Source organism: Sorex fumeus, unplaced genomic scaffold (genome assembly GCF_029834395.1).
Source record: "Sorex fumeus unplaced genomic scaffold, SorFum_2.1 ptg000086l, whole genome shotgun sequence".
NCBI classification, from domain to species: Eukaryota; Metazoa; Chordata; class Mammalia; order Eulipotyphla; family Soricidae; genus Sorex; species Sorex fumeus.
The window spans coordinates 36716660-36735560 of record NW_026606143.1 but is presented as its reverse complement, the minus strand read 5'-3'; the positions used below and the strand labels follow the sequence as shown (position 1 = coordinate 36735560).

The window sequence follows — 18901 nt, the reverse complement described above, 5'->3', positions numbered from 1 at the left end:
GTGATAAGATGGGGGTTACAGTGCTGGAGCGATAATCTAGTGGGGAAAGCATTTGCCTTGCATGTGGCTGACTGGAGTTCTACCCCCAACGTCCCGTATGGTCCCTCAAGCATGGCCAGGAGTGACTCCTGAGTGGAGAACCAGGAGTCAGCCCTGAGCATTGCCAGGTGACACCCAAAAAAGGCAAAGGCAAAAAAAAAAAAGAGCCAGCAGTCAAATGCCTATGCTTGGTTAGCCTAGGGAGGTTTTTTTTTTTTTTTTTTTTTTTGCTTTCTGAGTCACACCCAGCAATGCACAGGGGTTACTCCTGGCTCTGCACTCAGGAGTCACTCCTGGCGGTGCTCAGGGGACCATGACCATATGGGATGCTGGGAATCGAACCCGGGTCAGCTGCGTGCAAGGCAAACGCCCTACCCGCTGTGCTATTGCTCCAGCCCCAGCCTAGCGAGTTTTAAGGGAGCTCTCAGTTGCTCTGTGATCACTAAATTAGGCATTAGGTTGCATTGTTACTGGGTACACACACAGCCTTCTTTTTTTTTTTTTTTTTTTGCTGTTTGGGTCACACCCGGCGATGCTCAGGGATTATTCCTGGCTCATGCACTCAGGAATTACTCTTGGCAGTGCTTGGGGGACCATATGGGATGCTGGGAATTGAACCCGGGTAGGCCATGTTGGCTGCGTACAAGGCAAACGCCCTATCCGCTGTGCTATTGCTCCAGCCCCCACACACAGCCGTCTAAGTGTCATGGGTTCTGGACATAGACACTTCATATCCATTCTGGCATTAATATTATAAGTTCTAGAGACCTGAAATAAAGAATGTCTTACATACCCTTAAGATACTGTTCCTTTAGCACTCTCAGGAGTGACTCCTGAACACAGAGACTGGAATAACTCCTGAGCACCAGTGGGTATGACTCAACATCCCCGAAGTATTTAGAAACACGTTTCTACCCACTATTCCTGGCTATATGTTGCATCAGCTGCTGTAACAAAGCTGATGACTTCAAATAACCCAAATATATTACCTTACATTTCTTGAGGAGGTTGAAAGTCTCAAAATGGGTGCCAAGGGTCTACAATCAAGGAATAGGCAGGAGGGGCTCCCTTGTGGATTCTCAGAGGGAGGAATCTGTTTCCTCCCCTCTTTCAGATTTTCACCACTGCCCTTATTTCTTGGCTGGGGCACATACCATTTTTAGAGCCAACAATTGTGGGCCAAAGTTATATACAGTCAGAAGTCAGGGAATATGAAGAAACAGAAAGCAGCAATTTCTTGGAAAAGTTTTTTTTCCTAGAAATAGATTTATGGCTCCAATGAATTGAAACTTAACAGTGCTATCTCTTGATCAGTTTATAGCAGGGAAAATGAGATTGCTTTGCAAGACATGGAAAAGTGACTGCAGGAATTAACAATAATTCCTTGTATGTATTTTAGCTGAGATACGTGTGACCTGTGTGCGAGTAATCGAGTACTGTCCGAGACTCAGCAAATCGGATTCTTGGTAAGTGATGCATTGCCCGGCTCAATTCCTGAGACCCCACTGCCTTCCAGACCATCTCTGCGTGAAACATCTGTGTTCCGCGAGATTAGCACAACCCAGGGAAATGTGCCTTGCCAGAAGGAAATAGATGGTAAAAATCGATTCCGATACTGTTTATGGGAAGGAATTCAGATAAAACCTAGTCTGAGTTATAAAAATTGTTTCCAGTTGCCCTAAAGTGGATATTCCTGAGGACCTAGGCATTTTCCTGATATCAGGAATGGGATGGCAGAGGGAGTTCATGCCTCCATTTCTAGCCCATTTGCTCACTAATGAAACTATCGAGTTAACATTAAATTGTACAGCTTACATCAAAATCTCGACAGACACCAGACATCCATGTTTTAATCCATTTGCCATGAGTTACCAAACCAGTATGTTAGAAATAATGCATGTGCAGCACCCAGGCCCTGGCTAACGCATATCAGGGAATATTTGATGCAGCAAAACACCCAGATTAAATGCATTTAGCCAGTCTTAGATTCTGTAGTGGAATTTAACTGAGGGGAGGTGGTTAAAAGAAAAGCAGATGGCTCGGGCTGCAGGGGACCATTCCGGGGCTACTCCATTGGTGGCACAATAAAGACAAGTGCTGACCCTAAAAGTGGGCCTGCCGGTCATGGGTGGCTCCTGGTTAACTCATTCATGAGGGACCAGAAGCAATTTGGCTCTTGGGCAGTGGAACCCTACAGCCAGGCATTCTGGGATTGGTCCCAGGGTTCAGGCTGGTCAGTCAGTTGGGGCTGATGGCAGGGCTAGGTAGGGGATATCAGTAGCACTTTGCTTTTGTCCTGCACTGAGGCAGAGAGGCTAAATTCCATAAAGTGAAATCCCGCTAGAACTGGGTTCAGCCCACAGATTGGAAGCCATTCCGAGCTGCCAAGTGATGGGAAGACTCCCTGGAGGGGCTGTGCAGCCGACTCCCGTGAAAACCACCTCTTTGGTGACTTCACCCCCTCGTCCCCTTGTCCCGGCCAATCCCTCACGAGAGTTCCCCCTCTCCCCCAGGCACCATGGCAAGCGGAGATGATCAGCCGTCTCAGGCTCTTGCCCGGCCCACATTCAACGAGACTCAAGCTGCCGTGCTGGTGGAATCGATATTCGGGCTGAAAGTCTCCAGGATCCAGCCACTCCCCAGCTACGACGACCAGAATTTCCTGGTGTTCATTAAAACCAGTGGAGCCGCTGCGGGGGGTGGACGGCTGCCCGACTATGTCCTCAAGATCAACAATGCCTTGTCCACCGAAACGCCAGCCCTGGTTGACGTGCAGAGTCACGTCAGCATGTTTCTGAGAGATGCTGGGTTTCCAACAGCCTCTCTGTGCTATAGTAAGAAAAACAACATCACCTCTATTATTACCATAGATCATGGCTCTGTAACCAAAAGCCACCTGGTGAGGCTGCTCACCTACCTCCCAGGAAGACCCATTGCCGAGGTGCCCATTAATCCCCAGCTGCTCTATGAGATCGGCAGGGTAGCTGCCAGAATGGATAAGGAGCTGGAGAAATTCCAGCATCCCAGTTTAAGCAGTCTCTATAGGGAGAACTTCATCTGGAATCTGAAAAATGTTCCCCTTCTGGAGCGGTATCTGTGTTCCCTGGGCATGGGTCAAAATCGAGAGGTGATTGAGTATGTCATTCAGATGTTTAAGGATCAGATCACCACCAAATTTAGTCAGTTTCGCGAATGTATCAACCATGGCGATCTGAATGACTATAACATTCTGGTGGAGTCTGAGGAGTTAGAGTCTGGAGATTCTGTGTACCATGTGTCTGGGATTTTAGATTTTGGTGATATGAGCTATGGCTACTATGTGTTTGAAGTAGCAATCTTGATCATGTATATGATGCTCGAAAGTAAGAATCCGATCCAGGTTGGAGGTTATATCCTGGCAGGATTTGAAAGTGTCATTCCACTGACACCTGTCGAGAGGGATGCTTTGTACCTACTTGTCTGTGGCCGTTTTTGTCAGTCGCTTGTCATCGGTGCGTACTCTTGCCAGATGCACCCAGATAACAGCGACTATCTCCTGATTAGTGCAAAGCACGGGTGGAAGCACTTGCAGAAAATGCTTGACCTGGGCCAGAAAGCTGTCGAAGAGATCTGGTTCGAAACTGTCAAGTCTTACAAACCTGGTGCCTCTGCATAACCAGTTAAAAGTTCACATTAACTGGTAATTAGAAACCCTCTCTTGACAGATAACATTTCCAGAATAGAACAGTATACATAAAATTGGCTATGGGTTTCGATCTTGTTAAATCTCTTAAACTTAAATACTATGTCAGCTATAATACGCTTTCTGTGAGTCTTAATATGCAGGTGAAACTTTTCCTCTCAAGGTCTTTTTTAAGTCCTGAGAGCAATACTTCGACTTTGTTTATAGATACTTTCACCTCTCTTAAATCACTAGCTATATAACAATGGGGACTTAACTCACAAAACATCACTGAAATATAATGGATTATGGCTCTGTGATGGAGTCACATAGACTAAAAGCAATTCGAGGACATAAAGTTAACTTTTGGGCTTATTCCAACTTATGCCCAGATTAGTGCCTTTGCCAGAATCTTCTTCCAAAATATTTGCAAAATATAATCATATTAGAAGAAGGACAAGAGAAGATGCAGTACACACCAGGATGCCTTAGGAAGAAACACACAAATGGTAGCCATAACATTTTTGAATTTGTTTGAGAAGAGTTTTGAAATTGTACTTCAGGGATAGATGCCCAAAACAATCTAAACTGTAATGCAGGTAAATACATCCAGTCAAAGATGCCTAAATATAAGATTTCTAATCATTTAAATACACTGTATTTATCTCTTTGAATATATAAGGGAAAAAATGGTTCTATGTAAATTCCTTTACCTGTTAACCAATTGATCACTCTGTATTCCCCAGACTAGTTCTGCCAATGTTTGCCTTTGTTACTCATTTTGTATCATTCTTGTATTTCTCTTTAACCTCTCTCTTCTTCAGTTTTCTCCTTTGTTAAGTTGGGGTATCAGTAATACCCCTCTCGTAGTTAATAAATAAAGCATTCGTGTTAAAAGCATACAAAAAGCGTTTTAATTTTAAATTTGCGTCTCTCATATTCAACCCGTGGTTTTTAGGGATCAGAAGTTTATGTGACCTTTCCTGTCTTTGTTGCCTTGTTTTTAATGATATATAATAAAAACCAATACTTGGGACACAAGGTATTTAAAAAAAACTTTCTAGTCTTTACAGCCCTTCTGATACAAAGCACATGGGCTCTTCTCTGAGATGTTGAGTTAAAACATCTCGAAAGTTAAGGAATCTGGGATGGAGTGGTAGGTAGTACAGTGGGTAGGGCATATGCCTTGCACGCCCCCGACCTGGGTTTGATTCCCAGAATCCCATGTGGTCCTCCAAGCACCACCAGGAGTAATTCCTGAGTGCAGAGTCAGGAGTAACTTGTGAGCATTGCTGAGTGTGAACCAAAAAGAAAAAAAAAAGTTAAGGGCTCAGTACCATGAAATGGTGTCCACTTAAGATGCTATTCACAAATCCAAAGTTGCTGCATGTACATCTGGCTAACTGGCGATAAATTGGGGGTTTCTGAAACCTGAAGTCTGAAAATTTGCTATCATAGACTCTGGTACCAAGAGAAACACTTTTATCAGTTTTTTAAAAAATAAATTGATCAGGGGCTGAAGAGATAGCACGGCAGGTAGGGCGTTTGCCTTGCACACGACTGACCCGGGTTCGATTCCCAGCATCCCATATGGTCCCCTGAGCACCGCCAGGAGTAACTCCTGAGTGCAGAGCCAGGAGTAACTCCTGTGCATCGCTGGGTGTGACCCCCCCCCAAAAAAAGCAAAAATAAATTGATCAATAGGGCTGGAGTGAATTAATAGTAGAGCGGGGAGGGCACTTTCCTTGCATGCAGCCAGCTTAGGTTCGATCCCTGGCATCCCATATAGTCCCCAGAGCACTGCCAGGAGTAATTCCTGAGCACAGAGCCAAGAGTAACACCTAACCTGCACTGGGTGTGGCCCCAAAACAGCAACAAAATTCCCTTCTCCACAGATACCGATCATGGGGGCCGGAGCAATAGTACAGTGGGTAGGGCATTTGCCTTGCATGCAGCCAAACTAGGTTCAATCCCCAACATCCCATATGGTCCCAAAGCACCACCAGGAATAATTCCTGAGTGCAGAGCCAGGACTAACCCCTGTGCACTCCTGGGTGTGGTCTCCAAAAAGCAAAAGCAAAAAAAAAAAAAAAACAGATACAGATCAACAGACAGATGAGACATAGAGGGTTAGGCCAAAAGGTCCTAATTTACAGAAGTCCCTGATAGTGGGGGCACACCACTTTTGTGGCACTATAGGTGTTCACCCAGAGTGCTGACACTTTTGGTTGGAATTTTATTAAGACTTGATACTGTAAGCATGCTTAATTAAATCACTGACTTTTGGTTATTATGCCACTCTTAAGTACCCTCTTCCAGAGGATAGGAAGGATTAGTGGTGACTGGTAGCTCACCCACAGATGGGCAATGCCGTGTTGATGTGTAAGTGGAAATTCCCAGCCTTTCAATGATAAGACTGATTGCTCTGACAGGCAGTTCCCTTTCCTACGGCCACTTCATTAGCTGAAACTCAAATAGTTAAAAGGGGGGTTTATGAATAAAAGACTCACCCTATCACCTAGGAGTTTGTCAAAGGTTTTAGGTTTCATACCAGACCTTGGGGCAGCGATTAATCATATGTTGCATAGTTCTTTATATGGATTATCTCATCTAGTCTCCATTTTCAGATGAAGAAGTAGATGCTTAAAAACTGGAGTAATTTGGTCCAAAACAGTAAGACCCAGAACCTCATACTATTTCCTCTACTCCCTTTCCTAAAGGATGGTGATTTTTTTTTTTGCTTTTTGGGTCACACCTGGCGATGCACAGGGGTTACTCCTGGCTCTGCACTCAGGAGTTACTCCTGGCGGTGCTCAGGGGACCATATGGGATGCTGGGAATCGAACCCGGGTCGGCCGCGTGCAAGGCAGACACCCTGCCCGCTGTGCTATCTTTCCAGCCCCAGGGATGGCGATTTTTATCTAGCTTGATCATTCAAGAAACTTGAGACCAGAAAAATTGACTGAAACTTGGATTTCATTCCCAGAGCAATGCTCATTTTCTCTACCATCAAACTGGATTTCCCTCTTGCCTGTTCTCAATATACATAGATTCCCCTCCTTGAATTCCTTATGCAAATACAGTCAACTACTGTTATCACAATTAAATGTGTGCTGCCTTGCACTGATATTTTACTGTTCGGTATTTGTTGTTGCTTGTCTCCAATAAGTTCTCTGTGACCTATGAACCTCTTTAGTGGCACAAGTTAAATATTATCATCAAGATCTAGCTTGGTGTCAACAGACCTTTAATAAAGATCTTCTGGGTGAACCGCAAGAATGAATGTACCTGGAATAGCCTCTGGTCCTTGTAACTAGCAAAGAGTGCCAAAAGAAAATTATTCAATAAAAAATAACCAAAAAAGGCAAAAGGTGACCTTTAAGGACTTGAAAATAAAACAAAGCAGGGTCGGGAGATGGTACTATAGCTAGGGCACATGCCGAGCATGCAGTTGACCCAGATTCAATCTCTGGTGTCACATGATTGTCCCCTGAGCTCTGCTGAGTGCAGCCCTTGAGATCCCCTGGTACTGCATGTCAAGCAACATGGCCTATGTAGACCCTTGCACTGAACCTCTAACCCTGTTGGGTAAGAACCCAGAAAGGCAGGTAGGGTCATGGGCCTTCCGGAGCACCACTTGGGAGCCCCCCTCCAAAATGGATAATTTTACCACCCAGTATGTTTGTTTAGAAGCAGTGAGTAGGATCAATAGCGTGACTGGTAAATGCTTTGTAACACCTGAGTTGCTTTTCCGCTACTAAACAGAAATGTCAGCATTTGGGTTTCCTGCATTGGGTTCTTCACAAATGCAAGAGGCGAACATACTGTAAGAGAAGGAGAGAGCGAGATAGTGTAAAGGAGAAGGTACGCTGTAACCAGAAGGGATAGAAAAGACAAGTTCTTCTTCATAGTGGAATTTCCAATAGACTTGCTTCAAGTGACCCTATAGGCACGCACTTCTAAATTACTGGCTTGTGTATCCCTCCAAAAATGTGTTTGAAAACAAATCTGAGGTTGAAAATTCATAATGAGAAAAATCACATAGAAACAGATGTTTATAAACTGACCAATAAACCTCCTTTTACAAGGCAATAAGGCAGACTGTGGTTCAGAATAGAGCAAAAACAAGCAAATGAAAACCAACCATGAACCAGATTCAGCAGTGGTGGCAGGTGGTACTTTCTTATACTCCTGCAGCAAATAGGGCTGCCTTTCTCAACCGTAGCTTAACAGCATCTTTTAAAATTAGGTATGCTTCGGCCTGTGTCTATACACAGAAACTTGTCCCCACATGGAAGGACAGATGTACTAGGATGTTCACTGCAGCCTGGTGTGCAGTAGTCAAGCACTGGGGGTAAAGGGAGTATCTGTTGATGGGAATAACTGAATGTACCACAGACAACGGTTGACAGCAGATATTGCTAGGGGAGAGACACAGAGGTAGACGAGGAGGGATTTCCATGCAATATTGTTCAGGTCACAAAAGCAAGAGGCAAACATATTGTAAATGATTTCACTTTAGTAAGACCATAGCCAAAGAACTCTGTCACGGTCACAGTCTTCCCATTGTTCATCAATTTACTCGAGTGGGCCCAGTAACATTGTGAGACTTGTTACTGTGTTTGGCATATTGAATACGTCACGGGGAGCTTGCCAGACTTTTGCCGTGTGGGCGAGATACTCTCGGTAGCTTGCTGGGCTCTCCGAGAGGGGCGGAGGAATCGAACTTGGGTCGGCCATGTTCCCTGCGTGCAAGGCTAACGCCCTACCGCTGTGCTATCGCTCCAGCCCAAGAACTCTGTACATGCATATATTTACATCCACTCTTCAGTGTAGAAAGGTAAGAATAAAAAAAATACAGCAGGGTGGAATTCAAGGATATACCTGGGCGATATCCTGGATATGGACTGTACAGAGAGACATTGCAATGGGGAGATGAGGAAGGAAAAGGGATCAGAAGAAAGCAAACATAAACTAAAAATTTTAAAATCACTACACTAAAGCTAAAGCTTATATGCAATCACACAGATTAGAATTAGGAAGGCATAGGATTGAGTTCATCTAAACTGCTTTTTTCCTTTGTTTTTAGATAACACCTAGCAATGCTCAGGAATTACTCCTGGCCCTGTGCTCAACAATCACTCTAGCGGGCCTTGGGGAATTATATGGGGTGTCAGTGATTGAACCTGGGTCATTCACATGCAAGGTAAATGCCGTACCTGCTGTACCATCTCTCCAGCCCAATCTACACCCTTCAAATGCACTAAAAATAGCCATCATGAGAAAAAATCACAGAAGAAAGTACTGAATCAAAGGTTGATGTCTAAAGACTCAGGTGTAACCATTTTTAAACTTGAAATTGAATATAAATGTCTAGAATTAAATGTAAGTCCTCCACAATACTACCTTTGTAAAGAAATACCTCATCTCTGATTTTAAAAAAAGTGCATGTGCACATGAATAATTCAAAATGGACATTGGTTTATAAAATTTTATTTAATGAAAGCATAAAATAAAATAAGGCTGGTAAAATGGATGGCCTGCATTCATGAGACCTAGATCGAATCCCCAGCACTGTGAAGAAGCTAATAAAATGAAAACTCTAAACTCCTTTTACTTTCTGTTAAATGAAATGAAAACATACACAATACAGATCAGATTAACATCAGGAACACTGCAAATCAAGAATGGCAAGGGAAATCAGGAGGCACAGGAAACAATACTGCCTTGCTCCCCAAATCTCTGTGTACCCAGGAACAAGAAATTACGGTCATGTATCACTTAACTTTGGGGATGGTCTGAGAAAAGCATGGTTAGGCAATTCTGTTGCGCAAATATCACAGAGTGATGCTAGTCAGTGCTTCTCAATTTGCTGGCATAATTAGTCAGGACCCGAGTTCGATTCCTCCGCCCCTCTCAGAGAGCCGGCAAGCTACCGAGAGTATCTCACCCGCACGGCAGAGCCTGGCAAGCTACCCATGATGTATTCGATATGCCAAACATAGTAACAACAAAAGTCTCCAATGGAGACGTTACTGGGCCCGCTCGAGCAAATCGATGAACAACGGGAGGACAGTGACTGTGACAGTGACAGTCAGGAGGGCATGCTGGAAAAAGAATGGGTAGCCCGTGGCTTCTTGTTGTTCCCACAGTCCAAGAACCCGGCAGGGTGTACTGCAATGTTACTAGGTACTAACGTCAAAACGCCGTTATGTGCTACCTGACTAATCTGGTGGGCCTTCAGTGCTTATATCTGAAAGGTGGAGGTGGTGGCAGGCTGGGTGGTCAAGCTCTAACAGTTGTGTATTCCTTTTGACTTTCAGAGCTATCTGTTCCTCCCCAACAGTATTTGCTAATTTTGACAGAACTAAGCATGAACAAAGCTCAGGCAGAGGGTCAGAAACAATCACATACCAGATCAAGTGGCCTCTTGATATTTTTCCCCTGAAATGATAACTGCATCCCAGAACCCATCCTACCTTGAGGAATCGGTTGTGAATGCTTTGCTCCTTGGTCCAATTTGAAGTCCAAATACAAGGTTGGTGTGCGTGTGTAAACCCTGGACTGAAAGGAAAGAGACACTGTTAGCATCTTCCCTAAATGAGATCTGGTTTTACTTCAACAGTCATAGATCTGGACTCTGGAGTCACAACACTTGCAATTCTTCTCCAGGGAGTCCTAGGGGGTAGGTGATGAAAGATCAATATAGTCCCCTCTTGATTCTCTTGTTCCGAATGTTATCTTCCTACCTTAACAGTGGTGTGAAAGGTAGTTTCAGGATGTCAGTGGACTTTCAGCTGCCATTTCTCAAATATGGTCTGACATTAATAGTTTTCTGGCCAGTAGTTTACTCCAACATTTTTTTTCCACTTCCAATATTCTGCTTGCTATGGTAGGTCATTTCACGTTCAGATGTATATTTTGTGGGTCCCTCCATTTTACAGAAGTCATGTCCAATTGGAAATTGCAAAAATAAAGGGGCCCTGAAATATTTGTTCTAACTTGACCCTCTGGGGTAGGGGTATGGCCCGCTATTCACTGCTGGCTTGGAAAAGCCACACTTCAAATGTAAAAAGAAATGAAAACTTGCACAAGATTTTACATAAACAGTGGCTCTGATTTCGGCACAGCTAAGCAGGGTTTGCAGTTCAATATGATACTATTCTAAAGCACTGACATACACCAAAATTCAAGAGATTATCAGTGTTGGTATAAATTTTATGCCTCATTGTCTATCAGAAATCCTAGTGGTCCTACTTTTTTTAAATAGAACTTACATTTTTTAATATGGCAGCTGAAATGGCAGCTGAAAGTCCATTGTATTTTGGAAAAATAACCCAAATGAAAAGAACACCATATTTGGAAAGGATGTCAAAGATCTGAAACTTTTGTTTTTGTCTTGGGGGCCATGTCTGGCAGTGCTCAGGAGTCACTCACTCCTGGTAGAGCCAGGGGTTGAACTGGGCTCAGTGCAAGGCAAGGCTTTAAACTCTCGATATCATTTCTCTGTCCCCTGGAGTAACAGGAATTTTCGTACTTTAACTCTAACTTGGTATAAACTCCTAAAGATTGCTTGGCAGTATGTTTTTTGTTTTGTTTTGTTTTGTTTTTGCTTTTTGGGTCACACCCGGCGATGCACAGGGGTTACTTCTGGCTCTGCGTTCAGGAATTACCCCTGGCGGTGCTCAGGGGACCATATGGGATGCTGGGAATCGAACCCAGGTTGGCCGCGTGCAAGGCAAATGCCCTACCCGCTGTGCTATTGCTCCAGCCCCTTGGCAGTATGTTTTACAGATGAATGTATGCATAATCTATGACTATACAGTACAGCTCACTGTATATCCCCAACAAAAATGTTTGCATAGTGATATGTACATGAATCGTACTAGTGCTACCATTAGTAACAGCCCCAAACTGGAGAACCCCAAATTCCTTTAATAAGAGACTGGAGGGGGACTGAAACAATAGTCCAGCGGGTAGGGCATTTGCCTTGCACATGGCCGACCCAGGTTCGATTCCCAGCATCCCATATGGTGCCTCATGCACCACCAGGAGTAATTCCTGTGCGCAGAGCCAGGAGTAACCCTTGAACACCTCTGGGTGTGACCCAAAAAGCAAAAAAAAAAAAAAAGAGAGACTAGACAAATGAATTATAGCATACTTATACAATGAAATACATACAGCAAGCAGAATTAATCAACTCAATTCTGTGCAACAACTGAGATGAATTGCACAAGCATAATATTGAGCAAATGAAGGAAGACAGAAAACGAGGCAAAAATGCATCTGTTAAGTAAAAGATCAGTAACTAGGAAGGGGTACAAAGGAGGTTTTGAATTATCTGCATAATTACCTACCATCCTTCATAAAGATATCTTGCACAGAATAACTAAATTAGCTGCAGGGGGATGTGAACATCTTCACCCTTTTCACCCAGAGCCTATCCTAAGGGCTTACTGCATGGTAGGTGTTCAAAAATATTTACTGAAAGATGTTTCATAATGGAAAGCTGCATGCATACCAATAAATTTGCAGTAAACTTATCAAGTTTTCATAAATCTGTCTCTGGGCAGGTTTAGTTTGGTCAAAGTATAGCTTTGGACACTGAACCTTGGAATAGAGAATTATAAATAAAGTTATCAATAGATTGTTCCTGGGGGCTGGAGCGATAGCACAGCAGGTAGGGCGTTTGGCTTGCACACAGGCGACCCGGGTTTGATTCCCAGCATCCCATATGGTTCCCTGAGCACTTCCAGGGGTAATTATTGAGTGCAGAGCCAGGAGTAACTCCTGTGCATTGCCAGGTGTGACCCAAAAAGCAAAAAAAATTAGATTGTTCCTTTTCATATGGATGTCTCATGTAATGACACACTGGGCTTTCAATAGTCTGGTGGGTGATTTTAAATGGGTTAGAAGGTCAAGCTGCATCAGGATGGTGTCCAAGCTGGAAAAGCAAACTCCCCTGTGTACAAAGAAATGAAACCAGAGAGACCTGTGACATCAAGTGCAGCCCAAGGCCAAAGATTGACAATCAATCTGAAGACCCTGAAGAAAGCACATAGCAAGGGCAGCCCCCTAGGGACACGAGGTCTAATTCTCCAGGGTAATTAGCTGTGTAGGGCACCATCTGGAATGGATCTGGTTTTGCCTGATGAAGACTTCTAGAATTACCTCTGAAAAGATCAAGGGTAAATTTCACACAGTATCAGATGACTGACGGGCTGGGCAATATCTTGCATTCTTCCAGCTAAAGGATTCCCGCTATGTTTTAGCCTGTCCTAACCTCCGCCTCAGTGGCAGCTGGACTCTATCCCTGGAAACTGCAAAGAGACCCTCGCTTTCTGTTTGACTTGATGTCTGGTCGCCAAAGCCAGGCTGAGCCTGAAAGTAGCAGGCGTGGAGGCTAGCAAGCTTCCCCCGCTGCTGAGCAGAGCGCTTATCTTCTGGGCTTGGTTCATTGGAAACTCTCATGCTGGGGCTTAATGATCTTTTTGTCTATTTCTGGGGCTGAAGTTCTGAGTCAGAAAAGGAATGTTTTCCTCTTGAAAATTTCCTTCTGATTGCTCAGACTAGAGCTGTGTAGAAGTGGACCTGTTGCTGGGGTGAAGGATATCAGGGGTTAAGGGAGGTGAGGGGTAACCGCTAGTTTATTGGCTATAATCCTGCCTTCAACCTCAGTCATTGGCCCTGACTTCCTGGCTGTCTCTTCTTTCTGACACAGTTTCTCCACCTAATCTATATGTTTTTAAAAATGAACCTATCTTAGGGCTGGAGTGATGGCACAGTGGGTAGGGCGTTTGCCTTGCACTTGGCCAACCCGGGTTCTATTCCCAGCATCCCATGTGGTCCCCTGAGCACCATGAGGAGTAATTACTGATTGCATGAGTCAGGAATAACCCCTGTGCATCGCTGGATGTGACCCAAAAAGAAAAAAAGGAAAATATCTCTCCGAGACTGCAACTACACAGACACGTGCATGCAGGCACACAACCACACAACATTCTGTATTTAACTATGTATTAACAAGATCTTACACACCAACAGTGTTTAGAAACAGCATAAAGTTTCAAACGGATCCTGTTGCCTTACAGCATGAAGAGAGATAAAGACGATTTCTTCTAGTTCACTGTGAAGGTAGTCTTTATAAGGATTATAGTCCAAAACAGCTTCTGATTGTAATATTATTTTTTGTACTGAAAATTGGATTCGAGAAGGTTTCACTACAATGCATATTTTGAATAAACAACCACTCCAAACCAGAATGTATATTATTCTATTTCAATTAATCCATACTGCAATAAAACTCAACTTGGACATTAGTCCCATAAGGAGGTGGCGGGTATATCTGTGTGTGTCTGTGTGCAGTTTTTGAAAGGAAGGTAGATTTTTTTTTTTGCTTTTTGGGTCACACCCGGCGATGCTCAGGGGTTATTCCTGGCTCATGCAACTCAGGAATCACTCCTGGCGGTGCTCGGGGGACAATATGGGATGCTGGGAATCGAACCTGTATTGGTCATGTTGGCTGCATGCAAGGCAAACGCCCTACCCGCTGTGCTATTGCTCCAGCCCCCGGAAGGTAGATTTTGCTTTAGAAATTTTGATCTCCCATAGTCACTGTTGAGAAAGCAAATGTAAATTACATTCATTTCACTCAAAGGATGACACCAGCATCTGATGCACTTTGAGGAAACCTAGATTTAATTTTTCCTATCATCCAAGCTGCTGATTTGCTACCATAAAGAAATATCACCACTAGGCACATTCCTTCCTGTGTTTTGTTTATTTTTTTGTATAGTACTAAACTATTATAGGTCTCAAAATAGAAAGAGAATCTAATTAAACATATTTTTTCTTAAAACAGCCATCAATGTATCTATTTCCACAGGATTAAATTGGCCCGTGACAACCTAAAACAAACCATTGCTCGAAAAATCTGTTTCAGCAGGAACAGAATGAATATTCTTAAATCTCATCAGTGCCACGGGTTTCTTTCCTTTTGTCCGTTTCGGTTCTGATTAACAGTGCTCCTCTATACTTGAAAGGCTTCAAATCTTAGAGTTCAAACATCACTGAGGCAAAGCCTCTAGAAAGAAGGCCAGTGGCTTACTCTTAAAGTTAGTTAAAGACAAATGTGGCCTGGCTGATGACAACACGGACGCCACCATACTCAGACAAGCCTCGTGTCTCTTCATAAACGCTTCAGAATGAAACCCTTAATGAGTCTACACAAGAGGCAATGCCTGTAATGACTGGAAAACCACCACAACAAAATGAGGCTCACAAGACCACTTCCTTCCGCACCCCTTCTACCTTCATCTTCTAGCCTTCAAAGACTGGCCACTCGCCCGGGCTTTCAGTATGATCCCTAGTCAAGCTGGCTTCCTTCCTTTGCTTTCATGCATCCAGGTGGTCTTCATTAGGAGATTCAATCACTTCCACATGGAGGCCATGTGGCCGGGACATGCCTTGCCATGACAAAGAGACGAGAGTGCCCCCGCGCATGAGCAAGTTAAAAGAGGTCTCTTGCTTTTGGCCACTACTTTTAGCTCAGTGTCCCTCCCTATACCCCAAGTGATGATACTGTGACCACCACGCTGCTGTGCCCTAAAAGCAGGGGACAACCAACTTGTCTTGTCAGGCTGTGGGAAGTGCTTTCACCTTCTTGTGTGTGTGTGTGTGGGGGGGGGGGGAGCTATCTCAAAACCCTTCTGGGAGTGAGTGATTTTTTGCAGGAAGCACATGCCAGTTCTCTCTCTAGTTTCTTAAGCATACTGTGCCAAAAAACTGCCCCCACAATGCCAGCAGCCAGTCTCCCATAGGAAAGTTTTTTTTTTACCTCTTTCCGGACACTTACTCTCCCGTGAGCTCATCTCTCTGACGTGGGGCATGATGTTGGCTGGTTTTACTGCATCAGCGGTTAACTTCTGATGAATGTCTTTGACCCCTATTTCTAGCACTTTCTTTCCTTTATAGTGAAACTATGGGTCTAAATGTTTAGACATCTTATGGGTGTTTGATAGATCTGTGTACGTCTCACAATGGAGACGTTACTGGGCCCGCTCGAGCAAATCGATGAACAACGGGAGGACAGTGACAGTGACAGATCTGTAATTCCAAGGTTAAACACAACATGACCCCAAAGCAAATCAGCCAACATGATCATGTGACTGAAGAATTTGGCAGTTGAACAAGTCATCGCACTGATCAGCTGTTAGAAGATCAGGGTTTGCTGATCTTGGCCATTCTGCTACACCAGGGGGGCAGTTTTCAACTTGTCTTCTGCCCGTAAAATTACTTCTCCCTCATTTTATATCTTATTGTTAGAAAGTTAACCCATTTTGAGCCAATTCTCTGTGGTTTGTTATACATTTAGATTTTTTTAATTGTATCTTAATCAAGGATAGAGAGATAGCAAGGGGTTTAGGTTTACATGCTTGCCTTGAATGCATCAGACTCTGGTTTTATCCTTGAGTACTGTTGGTAAATGAGTGCCCGCTGCAAATAATGTATCATTGGCACAAGCATAGAAGGGGAAAAATCGCTGGAAAAAAAGGAAAACACTTAAAAATCTTTTAAAAATGTAAAAAAGAAAAATTAAAGAAAAAAGTTTAACCTAAAAAACTTTTAACAGTTTGTTCCTGCTAAAAATTTTTTAGCAGGTACCAATATTTGGGTAACAAAGTCTGGCTAGGAGTATTTTAGCTGAATATATTGAGGGCTTAGTCACACACTATTCTAGCTGATTCATGTGTATTGATTAGGTTACTTGTATTTCAGTTTCTTTAGGGGGCTTGGGCCACCCCACCCCCATGGTATTCAGTGGTTTCTCTCCGCTCTGTCCTCGTGATCCCTTACAGCAGTGCTTGAAGAAAATGAGGTAGGTATGTGGCCAGTCTGTAGAGCTATCTCTCTGGCACTGTACCTTCTTTTTAAAAATAAAACATATCCCTTAGCCTGTTTTCTTTTTTTCCCCTTTTTGGGTCACACCTGGCGAAGCTCAGGAACTATCCCTGGTAGTGCTCAGGGGATCATATGGGATGCTGGGAATTGAACCCGGGTCAGCCGCATGCAAGGCAAATGCCCCACCCGCTGTGCTATTGCTCCAGCCCTGTTTTCATTTATTAATTAGTTCTCTAATTCAAGAAATACTGCCTGACAGAAAGAGTGGGATAGACACAGAAAGATTGCATTCATCTAGGGAACATAAAGCAACAAAATGGGAGACTAATACCCAGGAGTGGCCGAGATTAGTACCAGGAATTTTGCTCCATGACTTGAAGGCCAGCCACACGTGCTAGGGGAAAAGGAAGCTCAGATAGAGAAGGGAGCACCAAATAAAGGGTGTTGGGAGGATCCTCCCAGGGTAGGAGAAGCATGCTGAAAGTAGACTATAGACCAAACATGATTGCCACTCAATGCCTCTCTTGAAAACCACAGGACCCAAAAGGAGAGAGAAAGACAGAGAGAGAGAGAGAGAGAGAGAGAGAGAGAGAGAACAAAAGGGAATGCCCTGCCACAGAGGCAGGGTGGGATGGGGGGATGGGGGGTGGGAGGGATGCTGGGACCCATGGTGGTAGAGGATGGGTGCTAGTGGAGGGATGGGTACTTGATCATTGTATAACTGAAACCCAAGCACAAAAATTTGTAAGTCTATAACTGTGCCTCATGATGTTTCACTAATAAAAAAAATAAATAAAACAAAACCAAAAAAGAAATACTGACTGAGAGTCTGTAGCATGGTAGTCATTGGGTATTAGGTCTTCATTGGTGAACAACATATTTGCTTAGCCTTTGTGGCTGCTAGGCACGAGTGAGTTAGGAGAGGAGCTGAAGTCAGTCAGAGGTTTTTGCATTGAGAAAAGAGCATAGCATGTGCTAAGGTTATGGGGCAGTAAAGAGCTTGGTGAGTCCAGAAAGAGAAGAACAAAATGGAGACTTTAAAGAGGTGATTAGACAGAATGACCAGGGATGAGTTTACAGAGTCAGAACAAAATGACTAAGGTATGGGTAAAGTATATTTTTTTTGCCTTGAATGAAACTTTATTTAAACAATGTGATTTACAAAGCTGTTTAATAATGTAGTTGGTTTCAAGTATTCAATACTCCAAGACCAGTACTACCACCAATGTGCCCCTCCATCCACCAATATCCCAGTTACTGCCCACCCCCCAAAGCCTGCTACCTAAGCATGGTAAAGTATTTTGGGGTTCAAAAGAGTACAATGGAACACACTGAACAAAGTTTTATCATAAAGAAACTTCCTGAGGTTCTATGTGGCGAACTGGAAGGGGTCAAAACAGGAGAGAAGGCTGCTGAAGGGGGCCTCACCAGGACGAGGCAGGGGAGAAAACTGAGGCAGAAAGATGTAAAAATAAAAAGAAGTAGACGTTAAAAAAAACAACTTTTTTTGGAACTAGAAAAAATCACTAATGGTCAGGATGGAGGTAGGGGAGGAATAAGGAAGACCACCATATTTTGAACTGGAGCAGTGAGTGAGGATAACATCATTATTTACAGTGGAGAAGATTAGATGGGAGTTTGTGTTATATGTGTTGTCAAGACAGGGGAGGATGGAGGGAGACAAGACTTCAAATTTTGCTCTCTTACATGGGAGCTATCTGGGAACCATGCACATGGAGCTGAGTCTACCTGGAGCTCTGAGGTGAGACTTGTGCTGGGGATGTACATTGGGCAATGAATGGTACAACTATTTACATCCCTGGGGAGATGATGAAGGATGAGAAAGAAGAGGGCTCAGGACTGAGCGCGGACTGAGGGCAGGAGAGGTGTAGTAGAAAAGGCACCACTCTGGAAAAAGAAACTGCTGAGGCATAAGAAAACATGATCTCTACGGCCAAAGGGATGAGGCAGGTTGTGGAGAAGCAAGCAGTCAGGCCACAGAAAGTAAGCGTTCATGTGAGGAAGGGCGAACATTCTCACAGTCTGGCCACCTGAAAGTCAGTGGTCAATGAATACAGTGAGTACATTGGTGGGGCCGGATGACAGGCTGTGAGCATCAGGGGTGGTATTGGGAAGTAGGGAAGTTCAGGTAACATGTGCAGACAAATACATGAAGCATGGGTGTGAGATGGAGCTGTGAATTGGGTATTCAGAGTAGGGTCAAGGGAGTTTGGTGCTCTGCTTACCTATCTACTATCTATCTATCTATCTATCTATCATGAGAAATGTAGTTTTTTCCCA

At 43.8% G+C, this 18901-nt stretch overlaps 1 protein-coding gene across 1 annotated transcript in view; it reads right to left on the bottom strand.

The window, feature by feature from the left end:
* PIR (pirin) overlaps positions 1 to 18901 on the bottom strand; it is a 95488-nt gene that overhangs the window by 26684 nt on the left and 49903 nt on the right. The window contains exon 6 of the mRNA XM_056131230.1: positions 10180 to 10264. Coding sequence (XP_055987205.1) covers positions 10180 to 10264 — 85 coding nt within the window. The remainder of the gene's footprint in view (positions 1 to 10179; positions 10265 to 18901) is intronic.